At 47.8% G+C, this 15,311-nt stretch overlaps 3 protein-coding genes across 3 annotated transcripts; all 3 read left to right on the top strand.

Moving 5' to 3' along the window:
- Positions 1-3,491: 3,491 nt before the first annotated feature.
- Positions 3,492-4,429, top strand: EV420DRAFT_1482092 (uncharacterized protein; the record flags this gene model as incomplete). Its single annotated transcript, XM_060469854.1, has 6 exons — positions 3,492-3,562; positions 3,670-3,686; positions 3,937-4,087; positions 4,142-4,175; positions 4,317-4,369; positions 4,417-4,429. 6 exons carry the CDS (start codon positions 3,492-3,494, stop codon positions 4,427-4,429), a joined length of 339 nt encoding a protein of 112 aa, XP_060328129.1.
- A 3,019-nt stretch (positions 4,430-7,448) lies between these two features.
- On the top strand, positions 7,449-9,833 carry EV420DRAFT_1645651 (uncharacterized protein; the record flags this gene model as incomplete). Its single annotated transcript, XM_060477808.1, has 10 exons — positions 7,449-7,479; positions 7,532-7,818; positions 7,888-8,031; positions 8,082-8,796; positions 8,846-8,913; positions 8,970-9,077; positions 9,120-9,239; positions 9,266-9,394; positions 9,445-9,514; positions 9,586-9,833. The coding sequence occupies 10 exons, from the start codon at positions 7,449-7,451 to the stop codon at positions 9,831-9,833; spliced, it is 1,920 nt and encodes a 639-aa protein (XP_060328130.1).
- Positions 9,834-11,634: 1,801 nt separating this feature from the next.
- Positions 11,635-13,931, top strand: EV420DRAFT_1482094 (uncharacterized protein; the record flags this gene model as incomplete). The annotated part of the gene is made up of 5 exons (XM_060469855.1): positions 11,635-11,738; positions 12,001-12,024; positions 12,281-12,387; positions 12,474-12,614; positions 12,763-13,931. 5 exons carry the CDS (start codon positions 11,635-11,637, stop codon positions 13,929-13,931), a joined length of 1,545 nt encoding a protein of 514 aa, XP_060328131.1.
- Between the last annotated feature and the right edge of the window lie 1,380 nt (positions 13,932-15,311).

The following is a 15,311-nucleotide window of genomic DNA, read 5'->3' on the forward strand; positions in this document are numbered from 1 at the left end:
AGTTATCCCCAAGGTGTTGGATGGTGACCAGGCCATGTCAGGGATCAGGTTTTCTGGGCCTACTATCCCTAGGTCAGGGAATGACTCTTCACCGTAGTGCCGTCCTGGTGCTATGGGTTGGTCGGGGTGTATTTGGTTCCAGTCAATGGTGGCATGATACCAGGTTTTGGTACGAAGTATCCCGTCTTCCAGTGTGGAACCCAATTCTGCAGCTTTATATGCTTGACCTTGGTCAGACGTGGTCCAATCTACATTGTACCGCAATCGTCTGCTGGTCCATTCTAACATTTGCTGCCATGTTAGATCATATATTTGTCAGTCCGTGAGCCCCTGTGCTTGAGCCTTGGATGAACTTGGGTGGGTCATAGGAGAGGCTTCTACTGGGGGGGCAGCTGGCCCCATCCTCCTCGAGCCGCTGGTCGATGACCATTCTGGTTCAGGTCCAGGGGTCTGACCTGTTGTCATGGTCGGGTGGAAAACCAATGATCTGGTATTGGGAGAATATCCCATATCCTGCATCCCAGTCATCGTTCCAGTCCCAAACACCCCTGGCATATCTGTAGTACTCATCCCAGATCTCCAGGGCATCTTCACATCTCCAGACCCAGGGCCATAGGCCTCGGAGTGGGAGAAAGCCATAGTATCCATCAGGTAGGAACCCTCCTTCTGGAGCAAGGAAGGGCTCGAGCTTGATGGGGGGTTCTGCTCCCTCATACTCATCGGTGGCCAAGGTCCTGAGACATTGGCAGATGGAACAGTTGCAGTAGGGGTATGGATGGGGGGTCTGGTCAAGCTCCCTCGGGATGCAGTTCGGGAGGATGATAGGGTCCAGAAAGGGTTGGTCTCCAGCAAACCAGTCGAGGATTCTGTCTCCCTCAGGGGTGTCTCCTGGGAAGATAACCCACTGTCCCTGACTAAACAGGGATCCTGGGTGGGTGTAGTATTCTGGGAGCTCCTCATTATTACTGTCAGAGTACTCGGTGAATACGATGTCCTTGGCTCATCTGAGTATGATGTCATCAGGTCCGTCTTTGATGGCGTCATTGGTGGAAGTCTCTGAGATGTGGGCAAAGCGTGGCTCGGCAAAATCTCTGAGGTCGGCAATGGTGATGATGGTCCTAGGGAGGACCTCAGATTCAGGTTGGGGGGAGGGCCAAATGAAGTCTGACTCATGGACAGAGTTGTTGTCCCACCATGAAGGGGGTCCTTCAACTCTGTAAGTTCCATCAGGGGTGTATGACGAGAGGGAGGTTGGGGCATCATGCCACTCTGGCTCCGGAGATTCATCTCTTCGATGTCCTCCTGCGTCGTCCACTCCCCGTATGTCTCCTGGTCCCCGGGTAGGGAGGAATGGGTTTTCACCTTCTTCAAAGGTGGTTCTTCACCTGGTTCATCCATGGACGATTCGATTGAATATGTCATTGTAGAATCCACTCGTTCCTCTCTGGTAGAGACGCTCTCCATCATCGTCGAACCCTGGGACAGCTGCGGATAACTCTGTAGAGGTGATGGATGGCTCCCTGGAGTCATTGTTGTCGCCCCATGTCGTGTCATCCCAGGATCCATCCGTGTTGGTCCAGTACCCGGTGGTAAATCTGGGGTCGACTCAGTTGTCTCCATCATCTGGAGGGATGCCGAGTCGTCCAAGCTCTTCTTCCTGAAAGGATTCTTTGCCTTCACCATCTCGGTGATCCTCGCCCTGAAGCTCAAGCATGGGGGCTTGCTCTTCTCTGTTGGGTAAGGGGTGTCAAAGTGCATCTCGCTCCCCCCTTGGCCATGGTGTGAGGGACCGGAGCCAGACGGTGCTTGTTGTTTGTGAGGTTCCTGTTGATGAGCCATTGAGTCCGTGTACTCTCCCTCTTCCAGGGGTCAGTGCTCTTTGGCATCGGGTTGGTCAGAGGATATGAAGAACTGTGACTGCAGTTACTAGTGTCAAGATACTGAAGATACTTCCGAAGATAATGGCAGTGCGGTCTGAGGGGGTGAGCGGCATAAAGTTCATTGTACCACAACGAGTGTTTATGATCTTGGGGTACGATGGGTGCCATTTTAAATAACGGGCTGAAGGTTTCTTTTCTTTGGAAGTATAACAGTGACTGCCTTGAAGCGGTACAGTTACCATTGACAACGGTAAGGGTAGTAAGGGCAAGCTTTGGCTAATTGTTAAGCACTAACTCTAATCTGAACCAAGGCTGGTCTCTATCCTGTCACTCGTGTTCGGTGATTCAGTGTTAGAGAGGTGTTGGTAGATTGCAAGAAATTAGGCATCACTTTATAGTGAAAGCAAGGAGCTTGTAAGAGTTAGGAGTATATAACCTTAGCCAAAGCTGGGGTCTAAGGCCACAGCATAGGCTAGCTTAAATACATGTTAGTCTCGTACTAAGAATAGTATCTACAAGGGCATGTGCAATGAGAAGTGCATCTTTCAACGAATGAGGAGGGAGGACACTAAAAGAAGTGTGCTCCCAACGAATGAGAGTAAAGAGTGCATATCACCTGCATCTGCGTGGGACTCCATCTGAATAGGCTGCATCCCGTAGACCGCCCTTGACTGGCGGTCGACTCTCGTCCAACTACTAAGAAGCATGATGCCATCGAGAGAAGCATGATGGCACATGCGGGTCGCTGGTCATCTGGGGGTGGCAGCTGTGAACTGGGGTGATGGCATCCGGGTAAACGGGTAAAAGAGTGTGCCAGTGGAGTATCATGGGTCCGAAAGATAAGATAGGCAGGTCTGGGGTTCCAAGGGATAAGGATAAGATAAGATAAGGAAAATAGGGGTAAAACCATAATAATTCACATATCGTGACCGAATTATGGTATTATGACATTTGAAATTTCCTATACCGACTCTGTGCATAATTTTGATTTCCATGATAATGTGTCAATTGGACTACTACGCCATCTTCCTAATGTTGAGTCACTTCATCTCACTCTCCCATTCTTCTGCACTTGCCTATTTGGCGAGCTACAATCCAATCCCAAGTTTCTTCTGCGGTTGGTTGATATCACGTTCTTATGCTGGGATCTTCAGAAAGATGTGGATATCGTGTATATATGCCATATGTCGAAGTCCCGATGTCGAGCTCTCGGGTGTGCAACAATTTCCAAGCTGACCTTACACCGCTCCAATCCCTTGAAGGTTCATTCCCCTGTAACACCCAGCTGGGAATCCTTGCTGAAGACCGGTCTGAGTGTGTCCTTTATATAGTGTGTGCATGAGTACCCTTTCTTATTATCCGTTCTGTCCAATGCTTATACATTTGTTAGGTTGTGTATATATTGATAGTCTTGCACTATGGAAATACTTTTGTCGCTTTCACTTTTCTGTTCACGTGCATTTTGAACATACCTCGGAGACCATTGCTTGTATCAGTCGCAAGCCGCCCCTGTGAGTGCTCCCATTGTGTATTTAGCAGGAAAACCAATACACAACATTTGCATCTTATGGTTAAGCGAATGTGTCCATGTCGATCATGTTCGTGCTAACGATGTCGACCTTGCCTTCTGCTTTCCTCCGGCAGGATGGTGCTCCCTTGGTTTTATCATGGGCCGTTCGAAGGTCCTGATATCTGACCTCAACTGCTAACACGCTGTTCCCTTAGAGGTGCATATATTTCTGATCATCCAATGTCCCCCTCCTTCAGAAACTGACGTCCCTCATTACAGTACTTCAGAGAATCCCCGTGTGTAATATTCAGGTAATGACCTGTTGATCATGTTTACATGCAGCTAACATTTGTGCATACTTTCCTTCATTCTATGTTCTGCAGTGAGCTGCTTGGTTGCCTCATATTACTTGCACCGAGTCTTCCGGTCTCTCAGAACAGCTCAGTGATGACTAAGCATACCTGATCAAGCCTTCTTCTTTACAATCATCACCTTGGTACAGTACCTGCCTTCACCTTCAATAACTTGTATTTACACCTTCTCTAGCTCAAATGTTGCTCTTGGCTTATGTCTACAACCAGTGGAGTGCCGAGGTCCCCTTCATGCGTGGAGGGCTGGATGGTTTGATCGATGCTCTGAGTCGCAAGCAGCAGGCTTTGGAGGGCGAAGGATTTCAGATGATGACTTGCACTATCACGTGAGTTTCTGTTTCTATTCATTGTATTATGATACTAACATGTAAATTGAATAGAAAAACACCCTCTCCCAATCACCCAAACGTTACCGTACGTGTGTACAATTCATACAACAACCACTTGGGTGCCCTCCACTATGATCCTCTCCACCCCAAAAGTGCTTGCTTCTCTCCCAACCACCGAGAGAAAAGGCTCAAACACATACTAGATCACCTTGTACATGGCATCCAGCCCAGTTACAAGGTTCACTTCAATCCCAACATGAACACGTTCTTGGATGCTATGTGAGTCTCTTCATATTCAACATGTACCCTCCACTGATGTTGTGCAGTGTCATTCAGTAAGCAATTGCCATCACTGGCAGTAAAAAAAATTATATATTGAATCTGTATGTACTATTGAACTATGAAATTCACTACTATCTTGACTTATCGGCCGTTTCTGTCTGTCTGTGACAAGGTAGCGGGTCTTGCTGCTTGCCAGCCTTACTTAGTTATTATTTACTCAGCAGTAAGATGTGCGACATGTCCTAATCAAGTAAAGATTCCTTCCAGAGGATAATCAGACATAAAATTGGGGGTAATCATAACAGGAAACACTAGAAAGAAAAAATACATTAAATCAGGCATGAATATCATGGTATCTAAAAAAACAGGTGAGAAACAATCTAAGCAGCAGAAGTAAGGATGCGCACCGTACTGTATACAGTATACGGCCGTAAAGCCATTGTCCCAGACAGTCATGGAACTATCCATATACCGTGTTGTATGGTCTGTTTGAATGCCTTGTCGGCGTTGGTACGGGTACCTTACAGCCGTCTACAGTCATTGACGACTGTGCACCTGAGTATGAAATTGATTTGCTCATAAAGAAGTGAGTCAGATGCCTTTAAGACTGCCAAAAATCTGTAAAATGCACCTGGTCTCATAATCAGCTATGCCGCATTGAGCAGGGCTAGAAATATCCAGGAATTAAAATAAAGTCACACATATTGTCTTGATTGTGTATGAAAAACTGATAAGACAGCTAAAAGAGTGAGTTAGTAAAGCTATGAAATTGAATGATGGCTATTTTGTGTCATAGAGTTGCCCTAAAAAAGGCTCTTGGCTGAGTCAAAAGTAAGTTAAAATATAAGCTGTATTACAACGTTGTACGGCCGTCTGTGAGAGGTCTTGATGGTGATGGAACAACCGTACGCTGTACCGTACAAATGGCCACTGGGATGCATTCAGCTTCGGTCCGTATTCCATATAACGGTTACCGAAAACCATACAATACGGTGATGGCACGCATCCCTAAGCAGAAGAGTAATAAGGAGAAGGCCGCTCCATGAAACGACACCTTCCCAAATGAGAATCGAGGCTTTCTTTACAATAATAGATTCTGAAGCAGCCGGGACACATGAACATGCTCTCAAAGTCTTTATGTTCCGAGCTTTTCACATGTGAATACAAATGTGGCATGTCTGCTGCTGTAAACTTGCACATCTTGAGTGGGCAGACAAGCCCATCGAAGTATCATGCATGCATCGCAGCATGGGATACGCCTTCCCTTGTCTTTTTGAAATGCTTGTCATACCTAAGATATGCACATCTAAAACGAAGTCTAGGATCAGTTGACATTGATGGGAAATTGGAATCTTGAGGTGATCAATGATATCAGACTTGTGTTAATGTGGAGGATGAAGGGACTAACCTAGAACTACACTCGGGCCTTGGCACGTTACCGAACATGAACATTTGGCCACCTACATTTGGATCTACGATCGTTTGATTTCTCTTCCGGCACATTGGTCCAGACACCTCGTGCATCTACAAACAATCCTACACATGAGTGACTGGAAAATACAGAGTGTGAAGACTGCCTACATTGCTGCCAAATACCTGCATCTTAGTGATTCTAGACTTGGCCTTCCTGAATGGAGAGAAAATCAGCCTGGGTGGGAAATGAACTGGAAACTCAATGAATAGATATTTGGAACTGCACAGCAGTACGTGAGAGAAGGTCAGAGAGTGGCTTATTGGAATATCCATGAGGTCGAACAATTTTTATATCATGGTGAGTCTACATCTGTGGTGCATGTGATCGTAACAATACTCTGTAAATGCCACCCCAATCGAGGCAGCAGAACAAGTTTCTATTATCTTTCTTGTCTCAGGCTGATTCTACCCTATTGTGGAAAATATTAATGATCATTGGTCGGTTCATTGATGTTTTTGAATGGTGATTTGAATTTGCCATCCAGATGCCACCGAACTAAGACACTGAGGATGCAGCAAATTATCAAATTGCTCAAAACAATGGGTGTCGTCTGTGCCATTGGTAGCGATCAGTCATTAAATTGATTGGATATGCATAGATGATCTTGAATGGTGGCTTGACATTTCCATCTAGATGCCAGTACCACCGAACTATGACACTAAAGATGCGACAAGTGTCATCAAATGGGTCTAGAATTAATGGACAGCGAGTGATCTGCACCATCAGCGATAATTGGGTACAGCAGACGATTATGGATCTTTGTATTAATTGCAGTTTCGATGAGACTTGAGCCGTAAGTAGGCGAGAGGCTGAGAAGCAACAAGGAAGTTACTGGATTAGTTGCATGGCGGTGGTATGCTTGCAGCCGTTTTCTCTAGGTTACATATGACCTAGGTCGCCTAGGATGTCGTAGTTGGTGGTGTCAATGGTTCCACAGACAATACAGAAGAGAATCTCAAGGGAAAGATAGTAACTGGCAGAGCGTACGACGTCTGCCAGACAAGGAGAAGCCCACACTTGTCTCTGGTGTAATCAGATTTGAGCTGTTATTCAAAGGGGGGAGAGCAGAAGGTCTCGAAGCCACGATATCGATGATTTCATTTTAGGAACTTGCGATAGTTAGGAAAAGATGGCAGCTTTAATGAGGTGTGCTGACTGTGAAATAAAGGAAAGATCCAGTCAAACCAGAAGCGGGATTTTGTTGTGCAAGAAAGCATACCCATTTAAATGAGAATGGATAAGAAGAAGGATAACATAGTTAGAGTCAGATAGAGATAGGTAGTTCCGAATGCATTGTCAATGACTTAATTCGCCCATTCAAGTTGGGAGTCCAATAGATATTCTCCATGAGACCAATGTCAGAAGACAGCGCCTGTAGGAGTAAATGAGTACAGACAATCCAAGATAAGATGATACCCAATGAATGATGGGGGAGTTAGTCGCTCTACGGGCCTGAGGCATGGTCCAAGAATCCTGGATTATTTTGCCTTCCTCCAGAGATCATGAAGCATGGTCGAGGTTGCGAGTACAAATATGTCAGGGAATTATGTATGGCAGAATTTAGTTCAGAAAATCTTTGACGAAGGACCCTAGATGCTAACCATGTTGTATTTCCGCCAAATTTCCGCTGGAGGTGAGTTCCGGAAAAGGAAGGATCGGCATCTGCCGTATGACAAGAAACAAAGGTGGCACTGCCACATTCAGCCCTTTCCGACATCATCCATCACAATCGCAGCAGCCCTTCGAGCACGACGCGGCTAGGCAGCGATGTCGCTTGCAAATTAACCTATCAAGCGGAGCTCTCAAGACCGCTTATCTGGATGTCCTTAACGGGCCCAACAAAGACTGGGTAATATACACGTACGAGGCTGGTTCGAATGACCTCAAGGTGCAGGCCACAGGCGATGGTGGACTTGAAGAGCTCGAGGAAGAGTTCAGTGATGGGAGAATACAGTACGCCTTTGCCCGGGTAGTAGGATCCCAACGTACGCTTGCGATTCTCCCTTCATTTTGATTGAAGCTGACTGGTGAACGTCTGTAGAGCAATCTTCCCAAGTACGTTCAGATAAACTGGTGCGGTGATGGTGTTCCAGAGGCGAAGAAGGGGCTTTTCCATACCCATTCGAGTGCCGTAGGGCGGCAATTGCTGCATGGTGCTCATGTTGTACTAAGCGCTCGGAATGAGGTGCGTACACGCTGTTCTCAGAAGCGACCTGATACTCACGAAAAATACAGGAAGACGTGACTCCAGAACTTATCATGAAACGCGTCGAGGCGGCCTCAGGTGCAAGGTACACTGCTCAGAAGGAAGCTCCTAGGAAGTACGAGCCGATAGCGCCGGTGGGGTCCAGTTATACCCCGGTAGGAAAGGTCGATATTGCTGCACTCAAGGCGACGAAACCTGCACCATCGCCTTCTGCTGCTACTTCAAGACCGTCTCTTCCTACTGCTACTAGACCGGTATTTGGCGCGTCAAAACCGGCAACTGCCTCTGCAGCGTCGCTCTACGGACGTACGGCACCTGCTAGCAAAGGACCAGCTCCGGCAGACGCATGGCCTGAAGAAACCCCTGTTGCAGCAGCGCCGTCGCCGCCACCACCACCACCTGCAGCGTCGCGTCCACCGGTCCTACCAACCGCACCACGCCCGACACCCTCCACTGCTTCCGTTCCGGTTTCAATAACTCCTACCAAACCTACGGAAGACGATCTCATTGCACCTGTTGGAACGGCTTATACACCGGTCTCCCTACCCGCACCCAGGAAGCTGAAGAACCCGTTCGAAGGCCGGTTCCAGCAGCAGGAAGAACCGCAGAGAGTTACGCCAGTGAAAAAGGGATTGACATGGTCGGAGAGACAGGCTCTAGCGAAGAAACAGAGGGAGGAGGAAGAGAGCAGAAGTTTGGCTGCTCAAGCTAATATTCCCTCCCCTTCACCAGCCCGGAGGTTTGGTGTTGGAACCTGCTGCCGCCACTGTGGGAGGCGCTGCCATTGGTTTAGGTGCCGCTGCTGCCGTAGCTGCCCGCGAACCCGAACCTGAATCCGAACCAGAGCCGGAAGAAGCAGCGGTATACTCCCAGTCCCTCCGTATTACTTTTCGTTGCTGACATGATCGATTTCCTAGGCACCTCCTCCTCCACCACCACCACCACCGCCACCGCCTCCGCCTCCGATGGTAGCGGCAGCAGTGGAAGAGGAAGAAACTGCCCCGCCTCCACCTGCACGTTGCTTTGTTCTGCTACTGTGGTCTTTTCGTTGATTTCATGTTATGCAGCCTCCCTCTCCTCCTCCACCCCCTCCACCGCCAGCACCTATGCAAAGCATTGAAGAAACAGCAGCGCCACCACCTCCACCCCCACCGCCGCCTCCACCTCCGCCTCCACCAGTGGCACAAGTAAGTTGTCTCTACTTTTCCGAAAGAAATTCCTAATTGTCGCTAGATGCAATCCCTCGCTGTATCCGAACCGGAGCCTGAACCTGAACCCTGAACCCGAAGCAGCTGCCGCACAAGGCCAGGGTATATGTGCCGTCGTACTGTACGAGTATGAGGTATGGACTTACCTTCTTCGAGCTTCCATAATAATTAATACTTTCACCAGGCGACTGAAGACAACGAAATGACTCTCCTCGAGGGAGAGCTCATCGAACAAATCGAAGAGCTTGACGAAGGTTGGTGGAGCTGGTGTTGGACCGGGAGGCAAGACAGGGGATGTTCCCCGCAAATTACGTTCAGATCGTAGAACAGGAGGCTGCGCCTGTGACCGCTCCCTCTCCACCACCGCGCCCTCCCCCGCCTCCTGCGGCGGACGAAGGAATCACAGCCATTGCTTTATACGATTATGATGCCGCAGAGGACAATGAGCTCACTTTTAAGGAGGGCGATAGGATTACTGAGATCGAGCCTGCGTCAGAAGACTGGTGGAATGGAAAGGGACCTGGAGGCGACGTGGGTTTATTCCCCGCGAATTATGTTGAGATGCAGGAGTGAGATCACAATCTCCTCACTGGTACGGCGAGGGAGTAATATGTAGAAGTTCAATCTCTATGGATAATCACTTTGGTAATTTAAAGGTTTGCACCTACCTGTAGATTGTCGCTCATTGAGATCAGATGCATTTCCAAGTAGATAATCCAATACCCGGATAATGATTCGGTCTTCAACGATTTCTCTTTGTCATTAGTCGCTAACGTTACTATTTCCTATTATTTCTCCAAGAATCCAAATAATCCGGATCCGCCGAATTTGGGTCCAAATTTCTTCGGACCGATTATGGCACCGGCTATCAAATGCTTCTTTTAGTTACCGCAGGTTGCTTTTGTTCCTTCATCATGTCGATGAGACCGTTCACTCATTCCAATGCACCTCCGTTTGCGATGGCCTCGAGTCACCGAGGAATCGCAATTTTAAAATACAGCTAAATTCGATCTAAATGGAGTCACTTGACTGTATAGGACGCGGGATAATTGTTTCGCGAAGAAAATGCTGAGGCGCAATGGTGTGTTTCTTCCTTGACACGATAATCGTACGGAATTCTGATATTATGACATTCAGTTTTGACCGTCTTAGTATCCCTTTCTGTCGCTATCAACGCTGTGGTATAATCTAGGCTGCTGGTCCTCGTCTGTTGTATGTTGAATGCCAGGTAACCACTTTCCCCTAAGTATATATCGGAAAGCATGGTCTAATGGTCTTCCTAGTCCTTTATTTTGTGGGTAAACATGACAGGGTGATGTTTTTCTGGGTTAGCCGATGATACTGTGGAGTATAGGGCACATACAACTGGGTTGTAGTCACGGTACGGGTGTACTGCCCTGACTATATGTGCTTCAAGAACTAACCTGACCTTCGTAGCCGATGATCTGCCCTCTGAAAGTAAATAATTTATCAGATGTAGCCCTCATTTGTCGTACCCCCGCCCTTGGCTTGCTGATACACGTACGGATCAACCATTGAGTGCCAAAGGGCGCCATGCTTCGGCTAGTCTTTCAATCGCATCTTTCATCCCGTCTACTATCATCTTTGCTCTTCTTCTGCAAATGCCATGGGTCAGTTGGATGGGGTGGTACCGCGCAACTAGCACATCGCCCTCAAGCTGCACTCTTTAAGGTGTGTTGCGACTTTACACCAGTAGCTACTCGAAACCTGATATCTTTGTTCATCAGAAATGATTGGTGATTTATGCGTATATCAAACGATCACCGCCCTTTCACTCCAGGCTGCACCCGAACGCTATCAAAGGTGAGTCCATCACGACCGCCTTTCACTATTCGCATGCTTATTCTTAACTTCCATCAGACTTTGTTTTTGCATCGCGAAGAAGGCATTTGTCGATGGGATTCTGCTGGACAGAAGAGGCCGCGCATGCGTTGGACTACTCCTGGAAGACTCGATACTGTAGGACGCCTCCCTACTACCGTGGATGTGAAAACAAGAGCCCTGGGATTTGATTCGACGGTCCTTGTACCGGCTTCTACGCAGAGTTCCGTGTCATCAGGGCCTTTGAGATACACTTTTTACAAAGATTCTTAACCCGATCGTGTCCAGGTCGCGGAATAATTCGCTTTTTTCCTGCCATGTGCACCTCGCTAGCATCTGATCTGGGTCGATGCCTCCGCCCATCCCCATATTCCCTATATATGCCTAGTTTCGTCGGGGAATCGCCAATCATGGCATCGACCGACACATCATTCCAATCGTAGGCAATCGCGATTCACAAACGATATCGATAGGATAGAAGCTTTGGCGATGTCCAAAAAGCTAAGGAGCGGAGAAATCCGACAATGTCCATATGGCTGGAATACTCAGTATTCCTTCTATAGTCATAGAAATGTGGCAGACGGAAATCAGTATGCGGGGGATGGCTGACTCGAGCAAGCAGGGTCTATCTCCAAGGTTTGTGTCCGATTCGTACTTTGGGAGGAAAGTGATGCTGACAACCTTCTAGAAAAAGAAGACTTGCACGAGTGAAATAGCCTATATGCTTCCATCTTCTACATGGGTCGAAGCCCATCGAGAATGATAACGGTATGCTCTGCCTCTCCTCACCAGATTTCGCAGTCTTAACCGAAACCTTAGGCTAAGTACTGTCATACTTCGCCTCAATAGCGTTACCAATTCTAGTCGGGCTTGATTTAAGTTTACGAATTACCCCTAGGCGGAACATTGCTCTTGTGGAAGTGTGTGTAAGAATCAACATGGTAATTTGGACACCCCTTCCGTGGCGGATGTCACATTCGAATTTTTCAGGAAGCTTTCTCTCTACTGTTTCCTCTGGGAACTTTCAAAAAAAGTTTCAATAGAAGCTGAAGAAAGACGTGGCAATCCTTTTACGTCTCGTCGGTGTCACGTCGATGATCCGCCTCGATACGAGAAACCTTCGCGCCTCGTTTTCTCTCTTCTTTTTGGCCGATAGGCCTCGTGTTATGCCGAATCAGCCTTGCCTATTTCCTATATCTACTAGAGGAACTCGTCACGACCTCAATATCTCGCAATCGCTTCCTTAACCATACGACAGATATAGTGAAGCCCTTTAGCTCTAACTGTCAGTATCATCATTGCAATTGTGGCATTCCAAATCTAACCCTGACTCGTTGACAGTATAATGACCTACCGAAATATTCTTCCAAGACGGTACTCGCTACTCTATAGATACAGTCGCCGACTTCATCATCAACTCCCTCACTGATCCACATCACCCGACATACTGTACCGTCACCTACACCGGTGCTCTCGGTACAATCAACAACGTCCCCACCATCAAGAACCTTCGTACTTCACACCACGCACTCTTCGACACCTATCCTCCGATTCCTTATGACCCCTCGAACTCATAGTGAAATTCGGTCACTCGAAAAGTCCTTTCAGTGTTGTACGCCCTCATGCGCTCATCACGACCTCGCCTTTCGCTTTCACGCAGGGAATCTTCCAAACTATCAGGACCGCCCTGAGGATCGATTCCGCTTCTCCGAGGTCGTTTTTCTCATGACCTGTATCATCACGCTGGCCATCAGTAATCCTGGTCAGGCCGGGAAGAGCACTTACTATCATGACACCCCTAGACGCGTTCGCCGGGAGAAACGCACTGGTACCAAGCCCATGTGGCCTACCACTCGCGATACCCTCTATTCTACGGTCGGACAGGACACGGCTGTCCAAATGATCTGGCAGTGGATATACATGTACCAGTCGATCCCGTCGTTCTTCTTATTCACGCTCTTGTACAATACAGCCGGCAGCACTCTGAACGGCTCCGTTTACTCTATCCCTTCCTTTAACGCCCAAGCAATGGAGATAATCGACAAGAATGTCGATTTGTTCAAGGCTGTTCCCTACTGGAAGTCGCCTGAGGCGCAAAAGTATCTGGATATTCTCGAACGAGGGGTCGATGCTGTGTACATGACCACGTTGATCATGATACGCCAGGGGGATATGAGTCGTGTGCAGAGTCATTGGGGGAAAGATTCACATACTCTCCTTAAGGTGCTCTGCAAGGTGTTCGATGCCACTTGGGGCATTCCGCTGGTGCTTAACGATTCCGTGTACATGAACCTGAGCCGGATCAAGCAGATAACCGCCCAGCTACACCACACCTTCCATCTTCCGTACGATAAGGAGGTTTACCACTGGGTCGTCGTCGATAATTCGCGTAGGATAAAAGAGCAGGAGGGCGGGAAGAGCGTGTTCCGACTTGCGTGCGACGCCGTTATTCGGGTTTCTAACAGTGACCGGTGTCAGTCGCCTGGATGCTCAGAGACGTTTACGAGTCTAGGGAGGAGGTTCCAGGGTTGCGGTGGGTGCAAGCGCGTGTCGTATTGCTCTGAGGTATGTCAGCGTCATGCTTGGAAGCTCCCCGAGGCACCGCATAGGATGGTTTGCTCTGCCCTTGCGACGTTTGCAGACAAGCTTCAGCTTCCTGCAAGCATTTCCTTGGCGACAAGCGCGAAAATTGTCCGGGATGAGGAGGTCGATGCAATATGTTTGAAGGAGGGTGTGACAAAGGATGAGGCGTATATGATTCACGCCCATTTCATCTCGCTAGCGGAGCTACTCGTGTCCGCAAAGCAGAATGGTGGCAGGACCTTATAGTATCGCTAAGTCTCAAAGTTTTTGGTGTTACGTGTATTACTGAAATGCAACATTTTTTCTTGAACATTCCGGTAAAAAGAGCTGCTGTCGTTGTGCGATTGCAAGGCGATCACTGACTGCCTACCTGATCATTCAGACGTCGTTTTTCATTATGGGATAACGTTTTTTTATGATTTGATAAACGTCACCACCACAGCGCGGATCGGAACCCAAGTCTTTTCTTCTTCAGTGCCTCTGTAGAAGGTGAGATTTCATTAAATAATTACCTTCGTCAACTGAAGAGTCTTTGCGATATCAACAAGATATCAATAACCGCAGTCCTCTTTCCTTGGTGCACTCGGTCAATTCAGTACTATATGCTGTGTAAACGTAATTATATGCCGGCCAGCCATCGAACATTCTCCTTATTACCCACAGTATCCAAACTGAGCTAAATGGACCGCGGGGTGACGATGCCTATTGACTATGGCGCAGATCTTCGGGTTTCGCTGTCAAACCTGTCTTGCGCTCGTACTACGAAATCACGCGGAGTCGACGTACTTCCTTTATCTTCGTCTAGTTCATATATCTCATGTGAGTGAACATCGTTTTTTCAAAATATTCCGAAGCAAATAATGTGTAAAACAGTGAATACCGCAATGTCACCCTGTGAAATCATATTTCCGGATAGAACTTCATACAAGCTCGACGCTATCGTTGACTTCTTCATTGATTTTCTCTCTGGTCTCACCCGCCAATCATACTGCATCGTGTTCTACACTTCTCTCGTCCGTCTCAGGAATTTACACACTTTGGCGGATCTGCCAGCATCTCGTCAAGACCCATTGAAAACATGCTTGCTGTTCCTTGTGACGCCAAGAACAGAAGATAAAGTCCGTACTCTACAGAGCATTATGGAAACATGCACTTGTCCCAAAAATAATCCACTTATGTACCGGCTTCATCCATACTACCCACAAGTCGGGTGCGTGTAAGCGTGTCTCGTATTGCTCAGAACAGTGCCAGTGACGGGCTTGGAAGCTGGATGAAGCACCACATAAGGTTGTGTGCCATTTAGTGAGGGTTTTTCGGATCGCATTAAGACTCTGTTTAAATTCGTAGACGGGAATGTTCTCTCGCCAGGTGTGGTTGAAACAATACGCCGGAAAGAGACGTGGATAAGATAGAGGCGCGTCTGTTTCGTTTACATTTTGGGCTCATGGACCCGTTGACGGTCGTTAATGACCCATACGATTCGACGGTTGATTCAGTTGACATAGGGCGTTGATTCGCCACAAATTTATTGTTCGTGTCGGTATTCAGAAACTGTCTGCTCTGCTTATTAATTCATCTTGCAGTCCGCCAGTGCTTCTTTATTGGCATCGTATGAAATTGACGATG

Source organism: Desarmillaria tabescens, assembly GCF_030435595.1.
Source record: "Desarmillaria tabescens strain CCBAS 213 chromosome Unknown EV420scaffold_30, whole genome shotgun sequence".
In the NCBI taxonomy this organism is placed as follows: domain Eukaryota; kingdom Fungi; phylum Basidiomycota; class Agaricomycetes; order Agaricales; family Physalacriaceae; genus Desarmillaria; species Desarmillaria tabescens.